Raw genomic sequence first — 22,996 nt, forward strand, 5'->3', positions numbered from 1 at the left:
AATAATATTTACTGCATGCAAGATATTAAACATTGAAGGACAAACATATGTTGGGCCTTGGACGGTGATTCTCGTTTCTGTAATTACCAAGACGGAAACTGCAGAAGTGTGTCTGCCCACAGACCAGGAAGCCGATGGGCCACACCCACGATCAAACACTCTCATGTCCTGACTCCAGTAGAGGACAGCTACAGCTCTTAGCAGAAGTTAAAGGTTAATTTCAGATTGTATTCATCATCCTTCTCACTATGTATATTCAGTATCATGTGAGGGACAACTCACAAAAGTGTCGGGCACTGAGAAGCTGTGGACAGATTTGCCAGCAGATGTCAAGACTAAGGTATGGCGGAACTCTATGCAAACCTAAGGTTGAACTGGTGAACTATGAAAATAGTACTGGATGTTCCAGTCACCAAGGAAGAACATTAGTGTGGTCTACAAAATAACAATCCAATGCAAAAGAGCTTATTCTGCGAACTTTGAGCTTAAGGTAAACTGAAGCGTGTTGGGGAGGAAATGACGGGGAAAATGCAACCTCCAACCCTCTCTGGGTCCCTCCCGACTCAGGGGTCTGCAAAACCTCCAGATCTTCATTGGCCCATAACTGCGACCCAACATGAATAGAACACAAATATTTGTCATTTCTCCTGCGACACCATTTTTCATGCAGCACTGAAGTGTGCATTTACAGAATAAAAGTAGTGGTGGGATTACAAGTAAAAAACCATGACACAACAGAGTAACTACACAAGATCTGCTTACTGTACAAGCAAAACAAAGAAATGCATTACAAACAGAACATTGCCCTTAAGGGTCCACATTTATTACGCCTGTTGAATTCACACTTGCTGTGGTCTGACATAAGGACGGTAGTCACTCAAAACTGGCTAAAATGACTTGCAGCCTCCCCCCCTCAGAGGAATGTATCCTATTTAGTCCTTCTGCGTTCTGGGAATGAACTCCATTACCCTGCCAGCTCTTTCTACAATTCTCAGTGGCTTTGCGTTGCAGTCCTGGTGTCACAGGGGACTGGAACCCCATGTGTGTGACTCAGTTTCAGGTGGAAAAGCTTTGTTTCCTCTGTCTGAAAGAGGCACTATTGTATTTTCACATCAGCTGTGATTAAAAGCTGCAGTGGTCCCAGAAGGACTGAATGTTGCTGTGGGTTTGGCTCAACACAGCCTTGCAATACTGCGCTTAACACATGGCTGCAGGGATAGTGATTGTTTCGGATCAGCGTGGAATGAACCTGGGGTTACTTTTACATAAGCTAAGAATTGCCATAATGAATGTTGTGTATCTTTCATTTACTTTTAAATGCGGTATTATCAGTACTTACATAAACATCAAGACAACACAGACAAAAAGCCATTGACAACAAACTCCTGGTAAATGATTTCTTGAGTTGAAAACCAGATTAAGACATGGTGAGCTGACAAGTCGAGGAAGAGATTTCAGAGCTGAATCATTCCAAAGTTTTCTGAACATCCACTCCATACATGTTAGCCATAAGGCTACATTGGTGTAGTTCCCGGGTTTATTGCGCTTCATGGGTATTTGACTTTAGCGAGGCACATCAAACTAACAGCCTGGCTCTGGTCAGTGCTACCATATGAATGCCACCGCTACTATCTTTTAGTTTCAGATTCAACCGTCATATTGGTGAGCATGGTGACGCAGAAGTTTGAACCCAGACTAGAACACTTGTAAGCTCTCATTGTCTACTACTCGAAACTGAAGGGGTATAATCGAGTAACAACCAGTTGAGCTTCAATGAACTCAAAAACACCGACATATCCAAGTATTTTTTTAAGTATCTATGCAGTGGACATTAAATATAGGTTCAGTATCACACCATCAGGTATTCCGACATATCAAGCATATATTTTTTTACAACGTAACGCACAGTGTTTGTCACCATTGACTGTGGACAAACCTGACAATCTTGGACTAGGCATCACTTGGCAGTGAGACAGACAGGAATAAGGGAGGGAATTTGCCCCATCCAAACTAGTCGTAATCGCTCCTGTACACCTGTGAGATTGCTGGCACAGTCCTCCGTGACCCTTAAATACCCACCACCATTTATAATCTGGTGTGAGTTTCAATACGCAATGTCATACATTTTCTGGGACACAAACGAAATCCACAGGGTTAATTCCCACTTCAGTAATCTTTTATAACACTGTTCTTGCTGCTCACCTCGAAGGAGCTGTTCCATGGCTCCATATATGTTGAAGCACATCAGACATGGGCTCAGACATCTACATACTAGGAAGGAAGGCTCCTACAGGATTTAGCTGGCAGGCATGAAACTGTAGGGAGCTCCTCATATTGACTTTAATAGGATTTAGCTAGATGAAAGGCTACAGGGGAAGAAAAGAGCCATACACAGAGTGAGCCGGGAGAACAAGAAGAAATGGATGGAAGAAAGAGAGCCACAGGAGAAAATTGTGATATCAGCTTGCCTGCTTGACGCACCTGGGTGCCACAGTTAGTTTAGCAATACGTCACTATGCAAGCTCTATTGAATAATACAAATAAAGACTCCTATAATTCAGTGTTGGAGAGGTAGAATACTGGCTCGCCTCCTGTTGAGTTGAAATTCAGAAAAGGCAGGCTTTGAAAAACATGTTTCCTTAGTGAGCCGAGGCGGAGGCAGTGAACTGGAGAAAAATGTCTGGTTTGGTCAATGGGGCTGGAATTGCCCGTCTATCTTTAGATAAAGATCCATATTCTCTATGTAAGATTATGCTCTTTCAGTCAGAGTTGATGAAAGCTGACGCTCTGTTTAGTTCTAGCCAAAGAAGAAATTACATTTGTATCCCGGCAGGAGCTTTTGATACAGCTCATAATTAGATTCCATAGGCACATGTGTAGTACGTTCTCGGTACAGGGTACCTGGGTATCAGAGGATGATTCGTGCTGAATGCTGAATAGAATCGTGCTTATAGCCCAACAATTACTTTACCAGAGGAAATAATGTGACCTTGCTCGATACCTTGCACTCCATAGAGTTCATTGTGGGATTATGTTCCACAACCTAAATGTTTAGGGACAACTCCCACAACAGTGATGGGGAAATAGTATTGAAAATACATAGATATTTGGATATGCCACTGCATTTGTGACATGTTTAGTACTAAAGCTTTCTTTCTGTAATGTTTTTTGTTGATCATTCCTCTGTTGGAGAGTTTAACATTATAACAAATGTTGTTTGCCATTCTTACAGTATTGCAATATATTGCAATGTATTGTATCGCCAGTCCTGTATGGGGACACCTGCCAATACACAGCCTTACTGGGGTAACAGTGGAGGCATTGCTGATAGTTGACCACCTTAACAACTACCCTCACTCTTCACTGGCTAACCGTTGCAGTACTACTGTGCAGGTTTCAGAAGTTTCACACACGATTTATATGACAAAAATCAACTGATTCACATGTAAATATAGCACAGAGGGGCAACAGGTGACGTTTCCATGTGCTTCAAGCAATACGTTTGGGATGAGATCTGTTGGATAAAATGCTGAAATTGAAAAGTCCAAATCACAGGCCAGATTTTAGGATGACACATTCAGAGTTGGGAAATTCAACAAGAAGAAGTGAAATGGACGAAGGACTGATCATAAGAATTGTTGGACTTCACAATTCACCGAGCTGATTGTGCCCCCGAAGGATCTGATGGACCCAGAGACCAAATCCATTTTAGCTTCAATAAATGTAGACAGTGGATAAAGGCTAGAATTCCATCTCTGCAATTCGCCATGCTGACTCCCCCACCCATCAGACTGACCTACTTTTTTAACATAACTTGAGAGGTGAGGAGAAGTGGCTTAGTTGGCTGGAAACCAGTGACCATTCAAGTAGAGTGGCAAGTCGCGTTTGGTGTAAATGTGCAGCCAGACTCTCTCTTTGTGCCGAGCCAATTATTGTGCTTAATCTAATTCACACAACCAAATTGCTTCAGTATAATCCTGGTATGTGTGAGAAATGAATAACAACCGCTGAGAAGAATTCAGAACACTCAGTGAAAAGTTAAAAATACACCTTCGGCAGCAAACAATCTATATGCTGTACGCAACGTTAGATATGCAATCTCAGTCGCACAATTCCAGCTACACATGTGAACATGTTTGTCGCCTGCTCTCCAGAGAGGAACGTGTGCATGTATGTATGTATAGAAAACACCCTTGAGCTGAAGGAACAAAATGGATGACGACCAAGTCAGACATCAATCTGCCACGTCCTCTGCAGCAGCGGCGCAGGGCAATAACTAGCTTATTTGGCTGATGGTGTTTGCAGGCAGCTTTATGCCTACAGGTGATGCAAGAGTAACCTCAGTACATTTCTCCTGTTCGGCCAGCAAACACTTCTATAAGTGGGTATGAAGAAAGTGACGCCCTTTATATATTTTTTTTTTTCCAGGGAAAATAAATGTGTCTGTGTTTATCAAGCCTGCGGCCTGAATTCAAACAAAGTCGAATGGTCTGGTGCACCCAGCTGAGCAGCACAACATCAAACAAGCTTAGGCTACACTTGGCTACACACTACTTCATAACTTGTTTTGTTCCACAGTCATTGGATGACTCCCCCCCCCTCACCCCACAACTGATGTTGCTCACACTTCAAACACAGTTGCTCACTGTGTTCCATTTTTTTTACTTCAGAGAATGATGATGTTTTAGGTAATAAAACACTGTACGCCAAGTAAGTGAAGAAGTTCTCAGCCAAGAAAAGGAGCCTTTGTGGTCACAGTCATTCCTGTCTGCTATTCATTGCCTCCAGTATTTGCACCACTTCCACTCTGCTATGCACAATGAGCTCCAGACATCAAAGCGCAAACTCGCAGGGAGAGCATGGCGAATTCTGAAGGAGCAAGACAAAAGGACGTAGAGAAAGGAAGAAAGAAGGGCACTGAAAGCACCGTTCTTGTGTAACTGCATGGCATCATTATAGGAAGACAATTACCGTTGTTTGCTGATATGAATCCAAGCACTGGAAATGTTTGATATTTCTAGAAAAATAATTGAATATAATCATGTTTTATGATCTCATAGCTCTTCTTTTCTAAAAAAAAAAAGTATGGTGACTTTCCAAACACTGCTTTTATAGAGTAACTTCAGTCACTTCCATTTCTCTCAGCATCTTGTCAAGAAGTGTCTAGAAGAGGGGTGTCCCAATGTTAAAACCGAAGCGGAGGGGATGCATACAGATAAATAGCTCGACATAAAAAGGTCAGTCATCCATCATCATTGTACCATTCATCACTGGGGGAAATGCATGTTAGTTTCTACTCAATGGAGCAACCGTTGTGTCAGGTGTGCCGTGGTATATGATCTAGTTTCGCCTCATTTGCCCGGAGATAGCAACGATGAGCAATATAATAATATGAAATCATGAATAAGAGATTACATTTGGTAACAATTCTTTCTATACACTTTAGATCTATGCTGATGCGTACAGTAGCTCTTTTCCACACACTCGCAACGTGATGAGACAAATACTCATTGTTGTTATGAAGCTGAGGCAAAAATGTTAAAGATTTGTCTGGTAATTCTACAAACTAGAATAAAATTGCCCACCCCTTTCTGGAAACTGTTTTCAAACAAGTACATTTTCGGTATTTTGTTTCTGCAAATAGCAGGCCAAAATAGCCGAGTGTCAGTAGATACAATTTTTCAGGACTTTTGACTGAGCACAATGGCGCTTTGGCCAAGGTTCCCTTGGTGGTGTGCAATTTTTTTCAATGAACCAGAAACAGAATCTGCTTTATTGCCAATGTCAGTAAGGATCAAACCAACTGGGTAAGTGCTTGGGTACTTTGTGCAAAAATAAAAAACACTGACCTGGACAATGGTTTGATCTAGGGGTTACATCACTACAGCACAGTCGTTTTAAAAGTAGCTCACAGCCTGGACGGTGTGGAGAGTGACAACAACTGCGACCCCAGAGAAGCAGCAAGAGTGACAGAGAAGCTTCACAGGAAAGTAGTGACCCAGGGGTCAGAGATGAAGATACTGAGGATAAGATGATGACAAATGAGCCAGAGGAACATGTGGAGAAGTTTGGAGAAAAAGTTTGGAAAGACAGATGGTTTGTGGAGAGGAAGGAGAGAGTTGGACTAAGAATGTTGGCAAGGAAGACAACCAAGGCGGTTCATGACGAGTGACGGCGTGACTAGATGATAGAGGAAAGGTCAAGGTGGAGGACTTGAAGTGGTGATCCCTGATGGTAAATAACCATAGAAGAAGGAAGAGGAGAAATACATATATGTTGAAGGAAGAACTCGTGGAACAAAGAGAAAACTCATTTGTGTTCCATGCTTGACCCCCACACACAAACATTTGCATCTCTGTTCACGTGGGGACCTCTCATTGCCATAACCCTTTCCCCAGCTTCTCACCCTAAACCTAGCCATTCAAAACAAATGGCTAACCTAAACCATGACTCTGAACCACACTTAAAGCCAATTATAATGACTCAGAACTTTGGAGTTTCAGCCCACAAACTGAGGCGTCGACCTGTGGGGACTGGCATAAATGTCCCTGCAAAGCACACATACAGCTCTACAAGTACACACCACGCACACTTACACACAGCCATTCACAATCAACAAGGGAGCCTGTGGGAGTGACAGCAGCGGGAGAATTAGGAGAGTAATAACTGTCAACACATAATCAGCACCGCATTGTTGTTACAAGGCTTACGATGTTGAGCTTGGAGTTATTGGCTTCTAAACATTGAGCTGAATGACTCCAAGAACGCCTCGAGCTGTCACTCAGGTGACTCAAAGGAAGTTTCATCAGTTGGCTTAAATTCATTTGCAACAGTTCTTCGGTCAAGAGTTGGAGCTGTGTTGTGTTTAAGAGGCTCTGAGACGTGATGGGAAATCTTAGGAAGCAAGGCATTTAAAACAGAGCTTCTTTTTTTCTGCAGCTGAAAATGATGGCACATTATCACTCAGTCTCCGAGAGTCAGCCCGCATGAGTGGGATGTGGCTGTGAGCCAGGGTCTGTGGTATAATGAGCGCCGTTGTCTCGCTAACAAAGCGCTGAGCAGGTAGAAACGCTTCATAAATAAATAACAAGACACAGCATTGCAATATCCTCAACATTTTCTCCAAAATAATACCTATATGTTCCGGTTTCCACAGAGGCAAGTTCAGGAAAGCCTACCTTAGGGTCAGCTGTCAGCAGCTTGAAGGCTTCGTACACCTGCCTCTCTTTGACTCCTCCACCGAGGTCCAGGAAGTTGGCTGGCTTTCCTCCGTGAAGATCAATGATGTCACAAGTCGCCATGGCCAAGCCGGCGCCGTTCACTGAGGAGCACATACGCACAAATGAAAGAAAGGCTAAAAAAATATTACATTACATGTATTAGGAATTTCAATAAAGTCTTAAAGACAGCACAAAAAAGTTGTGCTCACTGTGCAAAATCAACACATATATAAGCATCTGCACTTCCATATCCGAGGTGAGCACATTATCCTCACATTAATTATTCAGTTGCTGCAGAATAATAACAGCAAACAAAAGCACCTGTAGCAGCAGACGACAGAAAGCAGAGAGGAGTTGCAGATAAATTGGCGTCTTCATGTTTGCACTGCATGCATAAGTGACTGTGATATCTTTATTCAGGAGGAAAATAAATATTGAAAACGGATTCTGGACCATTGGTCACTGGCCAAAATGTCTTAACATGATTTAATGAACAAAGACTTTCACAAGTCATTTAGAAAGAATTAAAATGCAAAACAAAGTAGTTCAGCAGGCCTCAACTCCAGACATGTAGCTGTGAGAAAATTCACAGTTTTAAAGACAATTAAAGTGTAGTGGAATTGTACATAATTTCAGACGCAACATGTTACAAAAACCATGTAATATCTTTATAAAAAAAAACAAAATCTAGGCTGAAGAAAACCAAAACCAAAAATGAGACTACAAAAATATATGTACATGTACAAGGTGTAAGATTACTTATAAATACGCAGTTGCAGATAAAATAAAAATGGCCTAATGTTTATCATTACAAAAAAAGGTAATGATGTGGTTAATGAACATGGTGACCAGGTTCATCTGATTTGTCAAACTTGAGTCATTTCAGTACGATACTTGAGAAAGCACAAAGATCCGAGGTAGCAGGAAGACACCGGGAGTGTCCCGCTTTTCAACACAAGTTAGCAGGTCACATCACATTTACATGGCGGTAATGTGTACAGCAGACCATTTAATGCATGTGAGAACCTAAAGCAAACATCACAGTATCCCTGCCAAAACACAGAACAAATGAAATCAAATCACGTGTGTGCTTCCATCAAGCGTTTTATCTTCCAAATCATCTTTCTTCAGAGAATTTACGGACCACATTTTCGTACACACCAAAGACCCGTCAGTGCTTGAACAGGTTATAAGACCCACCAGCCAAAAGGCCTAACTGTGCCAAGGACAGAAAGTCTGCACCTCACAGAAATAAGCCGCAGCGCGCCCATGTAACGACCGGGTTCTTCACTTACAGAGCTCTATTACAGAGCACTCAGTGAAACAACAGGGGCTTAAAAGCTGGTGTTACTTCAAGGGAGGCTGAAAGATGGAGTGTGTAGGAAGGTGTGTGTTCGGGGGAGCAGGAGGGGGTCACTAATGCTAACAGGCATCTAATGTGTTTATGAGGCGATGAGGACAGGAGTGAGAACACCTGTTTGTGCTGCTGAACACAGTAAAATGCTTTGATTTATGACAAGAGAGGGCCCTTTAATGAGAACGCTAACAATCTGGCTCGCTGGAGACTTTCTGGGCGGATTATGGCTAATTAGAACGCATTGGTTATGGTGGCGTTCCTCCCGGAGTCTTCACAAAGCTGCTCCTAATGTGGACTGGAGGAGAGCCCAGGCTGCAGCTAGTTTGACAAACTTTTAGCTGTGTCCGAGGGTCCCGCTAATGCGACTTAAGAGACACATTAGAGCCTCATGCCAGCAAGGTTCATGTATCATTTATATGCCATTTACTCGCAAAAAACAGCTACTGCCACTGAGGCCAAGGACTTGCTGGCTCTGTCGGTGACGCCTCTCTACATCAGTCGAGATTTGTCCAACCACATGACAATTTAAAGAAGAAAAGAAAGTAAAAGCTGCTGAATTCTGTTTTAAGGCTTACATTTAAGAATATATGAATTCATGATGACCATATTTTTCTGACTAAAAGTCACTCAGGAGTGTAAGTCGCACCAACCATAAAGAAGAAAAAACGTATACAAGTCACATTTTCTATGGAAATTGATTTTCCCAAAGTTAACTACATGAAGCTGTAGCACCACGAAGGTCCACCTCCAAACACTTTAGTGTTGTTGCTGACACATAAACATGACCGAGAAAGAAGGAGGCAAAGGCGGCTTATAACCAAAAGAAGCTTATACTGACAAGAAGTAGATAAATATCATTAATCTGCAGCCACTCTCACCCAGTCCATAACTTTATGTGTACACGGAAACTTTACTTCCTCCAGCCGCAATATTGTGCCTGTCATTTTGTTATTGTGATGTTTCTCTCCAGATTTTCCAAATAAAAACACCAAAAACTAGCAGATTCTTGTCCACTTATATAATACGCTTTCCTCTTGTAGTGACGCACAGGGATCACATGAGATTTCTGGCTTGGAGAACGTCCTTCTGGGTCAGTGGTGGACTGGGTCAGAAACATGATTATTGGAGCGCATCACAGAAATGATGTTTAGTCCTTGGTAATCTTAGTCAGTGTGACATAACATTCAAGAATGTGCAATTACATATTTTAAGACATAAGAGGTATAAGTCGCAGGACTGGTAAAAAAAAATCTCAACATCAAAAAATATACTGTAACATCAGAGATCATTTTGTAAACTACCGTAAAGACTTGTTGCTTTGCTGAAGAAAGTACAGTCGCAAAGATTAAACGCACCCCAACCCTTGGATACACTAGTTAACTGCACATCTGAGACAAAGATATCTTGTTAACTGCCGTGCCGAAGTGGCGATATCAAGTATCTGGATTAAACACTCTCACACCATCTATTTTTATTTCAATATTTTGTATATCTCAACAAGAAACTTGATCCATATAAGGACCACATTCACTACCAGCGCTGGCTTGCGCTGGAATCAAACCTATGACCAGTGAGGCAGCACCTCAAAACACCTTTTAACTAATTTGTTTTATAGTTTTTCATTCATGACTTTCACTACTGATTTTGCTGTGTTCCTCACCGAAACAGGCGATGTTTCCATCCAGCCCGATGTACTTGAGGTCCCACTTGGCTGCTTCCACCTCCATGGGGTCGCTCTCCGTCATGTCGTCCATGGCAAAGACGGCCTTCTGACGGAACTCAGCATTGTCGTCAAAGTTGATTTTGGCGTCAAAGCAGACCACTGGATAGTCAGATTTAAAAAAAAAAAGCATTAATTATACTCTTTCACATGGTTCTCAGTTGTTCCTGAGTTTCAAATGTAGAATTAGAAGATGGTACCACAGTTAGGGGCATTAAATGTCCCAAAGAAAAACACAGGGAAAATATTCTCACAGTTTCACTTGTAGGAAGAAAAACATCATATTTCAGACTGGATTGATGAAACACAGTCAACCATTATTCAATTATAAAGGGAATCTTATATGCCAAGTAAAGGATTATGGGGGGAAATATTGATGGCAAATTCTTTATGAAATACATTCTGAAGTGTTTGGTACATGCTAACTTGAAATGGAAACATGATAGTAAAAGGGATTCCTTCACAATTTCCTTGGTCCAATATGGCCACCGATGAAAGAATTACGACAGAGTACTCTTCTTGGGGCATGCTGAGCTCTTAGACTATGACCTCATTGATCAGAAACATGTTCAAGTCTATTTTCGGTTAAGCATAGAAGGGACTCTTCCTCTAGAGACGGATTAAAATCGCCTCTTTGGTCAGAGCGACACGACAGAGCTCACGTGAAAGAGGCCATTGGGGGCTCAGCATGAGCTCTGAATTACCAAGTCATTTCAGCAGCTCCAAACTAGCTTCTCGTATCCTCTCCCTGGCGGCACATCTCAACTGTCAGGGGCCTTCAAACCCACCATCTCTTGGGTCCCTCCACAGAAATATTGGAATCCAAAATAGGTTCTTTAAACCAGAAGGTGGAATCCCAAAAAGCCGGAGGGAGAGCATCCCACTTCTGACATCACACGTCACCCGGACACGGACCTTACACTAAGTCAGAGAACATTGTTGGTACAGCACTCAGAATGCAAATGATCCCCAAGGAGTCTTCTTTAACAAGACAGCACTGAAAACTCTCCTCCATTTCCACCTGGGAGCAACAGTCACGGTACAAAATGTGGGCCCTGAAGAAATGTAATTGCCCGCCCCTGGTGCTCGACCACCAAACAGTGAACAACTCCTGAGACCCAGGCCAGGCTCAGGTCAAACAGACTTTGCGGAGCCTAGCAACCTAAAGCTTATTCAAGAACCACGCCCCAGCCTGGTCATGTGACGACGCATGGGGGACCAGGCTGTAAAATTGCTGTTTTTGCCCTTTTTCATTTCATATTTATGATGATTACAGCTGTTCCTGAACATACATTCAGTACCTCAGGGAAATATACCTCTTCAACCAAGGAGACTTTCACGACTTCATGTGTGAAGAAACCAAACGTGATTTTTAATGTAACGCTAAAAGCAGCCACCACTCTCCGCCTCCACTTCACTGACAAGACCGAGCAAGGCAGTGATTCCATCATTAATATGCATTAGACAGGTTGGGAAAAGAAACAAACACCTCTTGTCAATCCTTGATAAAGCACACTTTGAATATGTATTGCGGAGACAAAATAACATCAAAGCTTTGGTGTACATTTGTTGTACTACATCTAGATAAGACACATTGCAAAAAATGCGTGCGCAGACAGCGACTGTGCCGTCTTCAGAGGAAAACAAAGTTCAGATGAAGTTCAGTTAAAGCAGCGTCTCCCTTTCATGTGTGACAATGTATTCTCATAGAGAAGAGCAGGAGTGTGAAGCATGTGTGTGTGCTCACCGGCAGGTGTTGAGCAAACAAGAATTCAGAACAATAGCCTTGGGCAGGTCATCAGCGCTAATACGCTAAAGAAATCAACAAGAAAATCATGTGATGGTGTGAAGATAAGGAGAGGTGAACAGTTAAAGAACGCACAGAGCCTCCGTTGAGACAATTTCAATACAAGCATAGACGGATAATTCAAATTCAAGAGCGGTGCCAAAAGTGGCTGCTTTCCTTTGATATGCAAGTGTTATGTTGTATGACACACATTAGTGCAGCTGACGACACTAATAGTGTGTAATTTACATGCCAGTGACAGAGTCACTCAGTGTTCAGCTTGGTTTTGTGAGCCGGAGGAAACCACCATGGCTACTGAAGTGTTCTGGGTCAGGTGAGAGCCTTGTCTGCAGCGTATCCAGGGACTGCCCCATGCCCCCCTCTCAGCAACTAGTTTTTGGAAACATTCTGACAAGATGCTTACTTAAAAGGAGCTGAGGTTCTACTCAGAGTCTCTCCTGTCTGACTGAGCTTCTCTCACAAAGAGAGTTCAGACAGAGAGGCCGTTGTTTATTGGGTCACTCCAATGCTGCTGACCACAGGTGAGAGGAGAAATCCACAATGGAGTGATTTGTCTTCTGGCTCAGCTCTTTCAACTCCACAACAGACCGATCTACAGTGACTTCTAGACCAAATGGTTGCAAATTTCCCACTCCTTTTTTCCCTATTTTAATATTGGTTCCTCAGAACACCTTTCAATCACTCTGCATGCATAATAAGAAGTTGAATATGAATTATTTACAAGTCATTTAGTTATGAAAATAAGTGAGTTCTTCACTGTGGTTAGATATTTTCCTGAGAGATGGGAAAGTGTGGAAGCCTGTTTTTGACTGCGAGGGAAAAAGACATCTGTTTGTATCTCATAAAGCCCATCTATGAAGGTTAAGCGAGAAGTTTTCTGGTCTGCACCAGCTTCCTCCCAGCTCTCCCAGTGCAGCAAACATTTCATGTAGATCAGGTTCTTCTTTGCTGAAAACTACTCTAGAGCTTTTTCAACCACTGGTCCAGGATATAAACTTGGATATTAGAATCTGTAAATCATCTTCCTCTGGAGCTGATGTCACTCATGATTTTACCACTACTGAAACACCAATAAATTGTGGACTTCCTTTTCCACAACAAGAATGAGGACGATCGTATGAAGGAGGGATAGGGAGGTCACAAGGTTTTGAGCTCACCTCTGAAAAAATTCTCCCCAAGAAGATGCGAGTCACTTTAGGATTATTAACAAGGATTGTTTGAGGTGTGTCATTCGATTTCAGAACAATTGTATTTCAGTGGGTTTGGTTCACTCAAGCTTGCCTCTGTGTGGAGACACCGTGGGCAAGACACCAGAGTGCGAGCTAGAAGACTGCAACAGTACATTACAAAGCACATTATATCATCATGTCTTTTGTCACAAATGTACATATCAGCTGTGGTAAAAGCTATAACCATGATGCCATCAGAAGAGGACATCATGATGCACCAGTGGAATTGTTTGTGGAATGAATTTATTAGAAAAAAATGTGGTTATTTACGGATGAGTTTCATTCTGAACACTAGTTTCGAGAGTGCATCAGCTGCACCCAATAAGCTTTTCAGTGATCATTTTCATCAATTCTAGCCCTAGTTGAGCACATTCTTCTTCAGCAAAATCATCATAAACATGACATGATGGGGTGAACTTGCGTCAGATTCATTCTTCACTCTGATGCTCTGTGGAAAACGTGCACGTGGAGATGAATGTCTCTAATTTGTAAATGCTGCCTTCTTCATAACAGACTTAATCATCAACAACTCGAAAACCTATTTAGCAGATATGAACACTGAAGGCATCGCTCCCTAAGGATAATTAGATTCTGAATCATGCAAAACCAGGCTGACAAGGATTGGTGTGCACAATAAGGCTAAATATTATGAGACCTGTGGACTCCTGTTTCTCTGAGTGGGAATATATGAGCGTGCCGGAGCCCAGAGAAATGACACCAATGACAAGAATGCATGTCAGAAAGAACACAAGGTACCTTGTCCTTCGGGAGTCTCTCCGAGTGGGTTAACTTCCACTTGAGTGGCGTCGACTTTCAGGAACAGATCATACAGCTTTTCAATCTGATCGGCAGCCTGAAAAAGTCCACAGTAATTATTTTATGTGAGGATGGGTGACAGCCAGCGCGACTGAGGCCGGCCAGACGCCCACACAGGCGACTAACAATGCAAATCCCCCTCACCGCATCCACAACATGCTACTGTCTGAAAGGACTAATGATACTGTTTGTTAAAAAAAAGCTGCAAGGGATAATTTTGGCGGACAACCAGTTAGCCGCCTGGACTGGTGTCACAGAAGCTGATTTTCTATTTTAATGTAGATATGTGCTCAAAAGGGTAAGGCCATCAAATGTGAACGATTTCTGTGATTTTACAGAACTAATTCTTGATAACTTAATTCTTATGAACTTGAAGTCAGGCCCAGCCACATATGACCTGGATTCAAACCTCTGTTATAAACTCACATGTTGGTTTATGTCACAGTGATGAATTTAAAAGATGAATTAGTTAAAAGCATTTAGCTTTCATGTAAACGTGTTAAAGCTGCTTCAGCCTTCTGAAGTAAGTCGACACTGAGCCAATTACCTGTTTCTGCAGCGGTCCCTTGAAACCCAAATTAGCTGCCATCCGCATCGCCTGCTCCTGCTGCACCCCGTCGAATATATCTATGACCTCCTGGAAGACAGGCACATAATGACAAGAATTAAAAGCAACACATGGGCTCTAATTTAAAACCATGTAAACGGAAGTCCAGGTGAGGAAAGTGCATTTGTAGAGCGGCGCTCAAACACAAGAATGCTGGAGCCTATCCCAGCGGTGATCTGTCCATAACCTAGCATGGACAGGTCACCAGTCCATCGCAGGGAACACACATTCACACACGCCCATCTGGGCGCAAACTCCACCCATAAAGGTCCAGAGCTGGATTTGAACCCTGCTTGCTGAGAGGCAGCAGTGCTAACCATTGCCTCACATATTTTATGTTGGCTATATCAATATTTACTACATAGACACTTGGATATCTTGCTGCATTTGGGATATGTGTTGAATATGTATTCTGTCCGCACACTTGAGTTATTTGGTTGTAAGAGATTCATTCCTCTTTTTTACTGAAAGTCTATCTGGAATGACGTCATGACAATAAACTCATTCACATATAATTGTACTGCATTACCTGATTTTCCACCCTAAAATTCTGATGGCTGCGTCCCATCACAATACATCACAATGCTTTGTATTGCCACTCCTGTATCAGTATTGAAAGATACTTGTCAAAACACAACCCTACCAAATGTGCTCTACGAGTTCAAGGAAATGGCCTCTCAAAACATGAAAAATATGACCGATATTAAAATCACATACAATGACTGAATTAAAAAAAAAAAAGAGAGAGAGAGACGTTTACTCCGCAGATTTGGAGCAGTCTTTTTCAGACTGTGACCCATTTTTGTTAACCCTTATTTTAGGATCCTGCAGCCGCCAAGAGGATTTCATATGCACATTTCAAATGACAATAGTTGCCAGAGGTTTAATCCAGTTTAGTCATTTCAAACACCACAAGATTCACCTGCACATGCGTCAAAAGATACAGAGCCTTCTCATCTACACCTGCATGATGATGTTACAAAATGAAAGGGAGATATCCAGTTGTCTTTTTTAATGTTTTTACAGTCAGCAGTGTACATTAGTGTTCAACACAATAATGTTGAATAACCAACATACAGCTGAATAACCAGATTTTAAACAACCACATTTCAAACAACCGCCATAAAATCAAAACGTTGATTCAGGACTTTTCAGAGAGTCATTTGCACTCAACAGTCACGACTGAAATAAAAATCTCAACAAAACTGGTGAAGTTTAAAACAGCACAGGCTTCGCGTCTTCTTTATATCCTCCCGTGTTCTCGGCCGGCGAGCAGGTGGAACATGTAGGCAGTAATGAGATGCATTAAAGATCACTGCGCCACCACAGCACAGCGCTTTATATTCTAATACGAATATGTACCAATATATGCATCTGTGCCCAATCAATTTACACAGTACCTCCACAATTTATATAGGAAGAGGATAATGGTTCTATGAGTATGTATTACTGCAATCTGCTCCATCATCTGCAGACAAAAGAAAGATGTTCACCAGGGAATACATCGCCGGGAACAACAACTCCATCTGTACTGCTCAAATTGTGCATCTGTTGACAATGAAAATGACCTGTTGTATCCTCAGCTATTCTGGGAGTTCAGCCAAAACAAGCCACGACCAGGGATGAATTTATCTAAATTGGAATCTATGTAATGGCGATACAAAACACAGAAGGCTTCTGCAAAAGGGAACTGTGTCGAACGGTGCAGCGTTGCTGTTGTTGTGTGCGTCATATTCGGCTGCAGCAGCCTACAAGCAGGCAAGACAATAACCCTAATTTGATTGGCATAAAAAAATGAGAGCACATCTTCCATCTGCGAGATGTTGCAACGGTCTCCCAGGGAAGATTTTTTTGTTTCCAGCTCAGACGGTTTGCATGCAAATTGACCCACAAGGAAATCCAGACACAGTATTCACACCAGATTAGAATCTTGTGAGCAAGTGGTTCAATGAGATAACCATCCATCCACCTTCATCATCATATCCGAGGTTGGGTCGTGGGGGCAGCAGCATGTACAACTGAGACATCTCACCTGTCTATTTCATCTGAAGCACCTCTCCAGGGAGGCATTCAGGCGATTTCCTGACAAAGATGCTCCAGCTATCGGATCAAATTTACCAGTAATGTGATGACAATGTATAAAAAAAAATGCAAGTACACAGTTTAAAATGTTATGTTTTCATGACGCATCAGTATTTTACCATAGTAGTTGAAATAACTTTTACATGGCTTTAAAAATTGCATTCATAGTCTCAATTAACTTGAGACTGGAACTTAACTGGAACTTATTACTGCTGTTGTGGCTACGGTTGATGTGAACATACTTGTTTGATGTCTTGCCGTTTCATTACTATATACTGGATAGGTGCATATTTCACCAGACACTTACTGTGTGAGTTCATAATATAACACCTCTTTCTTTAGCACTGTTTGTACAACTCAAAACTGCTGTACAAAAAATGCAGATGCAGAAACGCTGTTGTACCTGATGATTGTTTGCTAACTTTGCACCTCAGCTCTTAATACTTAATACCGGTCACACCCACACCTTGTGGGCCACATACCGTAAAATGAAAAAACAAATTTTGCTCTCGAGTCCAGGAAACATTCATTCAAACAGAACTTTACACCATACTGAAGTACAGACCTGAGTTCAGATTCTTGGCGATTGAAGAACAACAAGGTCGGATTTTGATGTTTGCAAATGCATTATGGGTATCTCCAATCGTGGTACCTTGAAGATGAGTTCTGGCGTGCTGGCGGCAACCTCCTCAATATCCATGCCACCCTGGGGGCTTCCCACCATGACAGGACCATTACAGGCGCGGTCCATTAGAATGGCAAAGTAGGTCTCTCTGCTAATGTCCAGGGCCTCTGCAACCATCACCTAGATATGAAATACGAGGAGAGAAATTTGAAGATTGATAGAGGAGGAAAAGAGCTTATATTGGTCAGAAAAAAAGAATAAATTAAGATGAAATAACACATAAAAAAAAGATAATCATCTTGATTTAAATATATTTAAATATTACATGTGGATTCGGTCAAAACAACATACCGTCCAAACAAAATATGACAAAATAAGTATTAAAATCAAATTGCTTCAGGAGATAGTTACTGTCCTATTGTTCATGTTTTAGTTTTATGTTCTTCATCACAAACTCCTAGAATAAGACTCTACTCTATTCCATCTTACTTCTCATTCCCATCTCCAGATTTCCTTTTTCCAAACACATCTGTCACACTTCCTTTTTTCCAGTTGTTGGACACCTATTTCCCGGTCTTTGTTTCACACTCTCAATAATCTGAGTCATTTGGCAGTACCAGATGTGCTCCAGATGTCGGATCAGCTCAGGTCCCTGCCATCCGAGTGTCACGTCCGACAGCATTGCATTTAAGAAAATAATAAGACATCATTTCATGTCTTCAGGTGAGCATACCGCGCTCAACACAGTTACTCAATGAAAAGTCTATTGAGTGCTGAAATGAACCCTTATCCTTCCAGCTTTGCAACACATTAGGGAGGTACAGGTACAAGGATACGTCACAATAGTAGATGACTTATGCCATGTTATTGGAATTGGCGCTGCCTAGTGGCAGCCTTAACCGTTTCATGCTGGTATGCTGAGATCTGACAGCGGAACAGGCCAACTGCTGGCATCAACAAACACATTAGCACAGAAAAAGTCACGACAGAAAAAGAGAGGCTAATACGAGACATAACCACATGTTCACTGGAAGAATGTTCAGATGGTCATCGGACTCCTGCCTTCACATATTAAGCTGTTCTGGAGACTAGAGCTTCGAAATGGCTTCCAAATCATCTCCAAATGTCTGCTGGGAGGAGGATCTACATGTGAAAACAGCTACATTTGTGCTCATTAGTCACACGCTGAGACTGTTTACCACTTCGGTCCAGCCCGGTTCAATTTATGCGTCGAGCACATACACAACTTCTGCCAGCTCACATGAGCAGTAAACAGCCATCGACGGCCACCATTAAAAACAATCAAACAGGAATAAACAGAGCCTGTCTGTAGACCCACTCATTTGCCGTAGAAACAACAAGAGTGGGAAAGAAAATGGCTTGTTGGGCAGCAAAGACAGAAGTTCAAGTCATTACCAGCAGTAAAGGAGCTCACCGTTTTCACTTTCACTCCATCTTTTGGCGTCTGCTTCGTCGTCAGGTTGAAGCCGAGCATCTTGTTAGCCAGCTCACCCACGACAGCTGGGCTGAGGCAGAAAGACAAACATGACAGGTTTAAAATAAATGACAGCTCGCAGTAACACTTGCAACGTTGCAAGGTAGCAGTACTGCATTAATCTGTATCGGCACCATGGTAGAGGGTTGAGTGCTAAACCAGTTTTAATTCAGGAAAAGTAAAGGAAATGTCATGCTTAGTCCATGTAAAAAGTATTCAGATGTAGATGTCATGAATGTTCATAATCATGTATGATAACAAGGTTTTGAAAATATTTTAAGGAACAGAATTTGCAAGAATAGTGATATCTTATTTCTAATAATAGTATATACTTTGTTTCAGTTAAGGGTAAGTGTTACTGTTAGCGGCTCTTGAGTCTTTATAACCAAGTCAAATCCACATTGCCACAAATCTCCTATAAAGCCTAATAAATGCATTATGCTGTCTAATGAATGCAACAAAATGCATTATTCAAGAGTTCTTTAAGTAAAGTGAATGAAGAGCACATGGTTAAAAATAAATAAATAATAAATAAATATAAAATGTGGCATTCCCCTTAAAAGGGTTGTCGGGCTGAACAACTTCATTAACAGCATTAACTGTCGCACACTCTGAGAAAACACTGTTATTCTCGACAAGGCCGTCACTCCCAAGCATGCTTTCTGACTTCGTCCACATTTCCTCATCACACAGTGTATCCAAGGCCCCAGAGGACCCTTGACCAGAAGCAACGTCTAATCCACTCAAATATGTTTGCATATAAACCCATTGTTGTATTCAGCGTGTCATTGTAGGATGCATTATTTAAAGCCGTACAGAGTCTAACTTGAGCATACTCCAGGCTTGTCCTGATAAAAAGCAGGCTGCATGTCAGGGCTACCTCTGCCTGCCTGGTCTGGTTTTGGAAGTGAATATAAATGAAGCCAAGGCTTGTTTCTCGTCCTGATAGATGAGAGCAGGTTTAAGTGCGCTCCAGTCGCTGTCTGGGGACGATGAACTGCAGCATATTGTGCATGAGAAAAGTTTCAGGCCACTGTCTGAACTTCAGTGTTGCATGTTTGCGAAAGTCAGCATCTTGTTTTTCTTGTGCTCCAAAGTGGCAGAGACACTTCAAGAAAAGACGACTTTTCTAGAGCTTTTGGAGGATGCTGAGGGACAGTAAAACAATTGTCTTTGTTTACTATTGATGAACAAAAACGGGGGCTCTTCACAGCGATACAATGAATCTGAGCATTCCGAACACAGCTGAGGTGTCACTGGCACACACATCACAATTTGAAAACCTACGCTTTTAATTTTTTTTAAAGACATCTTTCTAAAGAAGGTCAAAACTCTTTCAAATGGTGGGATCCCATAACTGACCACTATGACCTCTCACACCAAGCTCTGCACAGCCGTGGCCAAAGGTTTGAAGGACACAAGATGAGGTTTTCACACAGTTTGATGCTTCATTGTTTTTAGATCCTTTTGTACAAATGCTAGTATGATTTCCTGATGTATAACTAAAAGAATTTCACAAGTGCCAAATACTTTTATTGACAATTGCATGAAGTTTATGCATAGAGAACAGTTTGCTGACAAACAATGAACTTTCCAGCATGATGGAGCAACTTGCCATTAGGCAAAAGCGATAGCTTTTACAGCCTAGGGTATAAATCATCAAAGTTTTGGGTCCATGCCATGTCTCCAGCCTTTAATCCCATTGGTCCACCCTCAAGCGGTGGGTGGACAAACAAAAACCCACAAATTCTAACAAACTCCAAGTATTGATGGTGCAAGAACGGGCAGCCATTGATCAGGATACAGCTCAGAATTCAATAGGCAGCAGCACAGGGTGAAATGCAGAGATCTTTTAAGGGTCAACACTGCAAATATTGATTCTTTGCTTAAACTTCATGGAATTGTCAATAATTCCTTTGGTGCTTATTAAATGCGTGTAGTTATATTCCAGTATATCATAGTAAGATCTGACAGAAAGATCCAAAAACAACGAAGCGGGAATTCTCAAGTCATTTCTTCCAAATCATCAATAATTGTAATACAAGTACCAAAAACATAGTTCCACTATCGTGGGAGTGCAAACCTCTCTGAGAGGGGACATGTCATAGGAAAGCAGAACACACTTTCATATGTTGTTGCGCTCCACCTGAGACATCTCCCATCTGTTGTTTGTAAGATCAACCCCTCTTTATTTGCAGACATAGATATACAAGCAGAAAATAATAGATTATTTGAGTTTGACTGCCTTTTTCTGTTTTAAATTAGACTTTTGCCTGTTGACACCTGGTGGTGGCGGCATCTGGCTGCCATTTAACAGTTTTCAAATTTGGTTCAAGTAGTCCTAATTTCTGGGATCAACAATCATGCTCTTTCAGTCACTACGCACAAGAAAACTAAGAGTTTTGGCTTTCAGCTCAGGTCTTTACACAGCGACAAATTGAGAATCATGGTCACAGAGGAGCTGATCCCTGTCTCAGCCGCCTCACATGCTTTACTGCTTTTATTCATTCCTTCATCTTCAACCACTTATTACGTTTTGGGGGTATAGGATTAAGTGCACCCCAAGGCGGGGACACCATCAACAGGTTGTCAGCAATGTTCCGTCTAATTTTTCATGTATCTGAGCACAAACTCTCTGAGGTGGTGATAGCTGTAATAGTGTTAAAAAAATAATAAAAATGAAAAAATAATTGTTGAACAGAATCATAATGTAATATATTCACAAAAACTGTATATATCAAGAACCTTCGAATAACATAAGTAAACTAACCTTAGCCAACTTTCTCTATTCTATTCTTTCTCAAACGGATTGATAAGGCTCATGAATCTGTCTGTTGTGAGACTGAATTTTGCAATCGTCCACTTTAGTCCACTGTGACTGCACGTCATGGAACAGGGACGGTGATCTTAAGCACCGCTGCACCGGAGGAAAAGTGGAAAATGCCAGTGGGGAAGAATACACATGGCCGAACAGCGCAGTGAGCGCTTCATTTTATTGTTCTAATGCCACAAGGTTTTATGTCTTGACGGCAAGAAGCCTCATAGTCCGGAAAATGTTGTAATTTATATTCAATTCAGAAATATTTTTTGTTGCGTTAGATGGTTTTGTGCGCTGAAATCGGGTCAGCAGTGCACAAATGTGCACGGGCGCAGCTTAGAGGAACATTGGTCGTCAACCTATCACAGGGAACAGAGAGACAAACACTATTCCCCTGTGTGGCCTGCTTTTATCCAGACTGATTTAAATAAATAATGATTTATGGCATTCAGAATATTTATTTGATGTCAGTGTGAATACATTCAGGCAGTAGACATTCATGTAAGGAAACAATCCTGTTAAAACTGACACCCATTAAAGCTCACACACACAGCATACATGCCTCGTATTAGGTTCAATGGCAGATACTCACTCCTTAGTGAGGTGCACTCCACCTTTAAGGCCACTGTCGAAAACACCTTTGCCTCTGCCTCCTGCCAGAATCTGAGCTTTCAGCACAATCTCTTTGGCATCTGAAAAACAACACATGATGGATTGAGAGATCCAAGAGCGCAGCAGAAAAGGAAAGACAAAAATGGAAACTGCAGACATAGGTTCAGCACTGTGAATGCCCCCAAGAGTTTGCACTTTATCTGTACGCCTGGTTAAGGAGAGACTTGGAACAAGAGATGATGAAGGCAAGCATGATCTATAAAAACAAACAGCAATGATGGAAGACAAAGGGATGACTGGTGAAGGGCAGTAGCTTCAGATCTCACGCATGACAATAAAAGCATCATTTCCAGGTGGCGATTTAACAAATATTAATAGAATACTTCAGTTTGGCGTAAGAAAACAAGTCATGTGGACTCCAACAGCCAGGAGGCTAGTCAGTTACAATGTACATTGTAGCGAGTGCATTACTCACAGATTCAAACAGCTCAACAGGTCCAAAACTCAAATCCATGTCCCAATTATCAATGACCCAGCATCACCTTCCCTGTCACTTCCATCTCGCCATCACTCAGGAGCCGCTCAGCCCTCAGCCAGCCACTCAGCCT

General features: G+C 41.9%; 1 protein-coding gene across 2 annotated transcripts in view; it reads right to left on the reverse strand.

Annotated features, from left to right (window-relative positions):
* The window catches only part of suclg2 (succinate-CoA ligase GDP-forming subunit beta), a 76,183-nt gene that overhangs the window by 24,593 nt on the left and 28,594 nt on the right, over window positions 1–22,996 (reverse strand). For both annotated transcript variants that reach the window (XM_053867797.1, XM_053867798.1), the window contains exons 3-9: window positions 22,369–22,468; window positions 18,899–18,989; window positions 17,491–17,643; window positions 14,697–14,786; window positions 14,090–14,186; window positions 10,238–10,399; window positions 7,179–7,321 (exon numbers count right to left, since the gene is read on the reverse strand). In XM_053867797.1, the coding sequence (XP_053723772.1) occupies window positions 7,179–7,321; window positions 10,238–10,399; window positions 14,090–14,186; window positions 14,697–14,786; window positions 17,491–17,643; window positions 18,899–18,989; window positions 22,369–22,468 (836 nt within the window). The remainder of the gene's footprint in view (window positions 1–7,178; window positions 7,322–10,237; window positions 10,400–14,089; window positions 14,187–14,696; window positions 14,787–17,490; window positions 17,644–18,898; window positions 18,990–22,368; window positions 22,469–22,996) is intronic.

The sequence above is a fragment of the Synchiropus splendidus genome, chromosome 6, assembly GCF_027744825.2.
Source record: "Synchiropus splendidus isolate RoL2022-P1 chromosome 6, RoL_Sspl_1.0, whole genome shotgun sequence".
Taxonomy (NCBI): Eukaryota; Metazoa; Chordata; class Actinopteri; order Syngnathiformes; family Callionymidae; genus Synchiropus; species Synchiropus splendidus.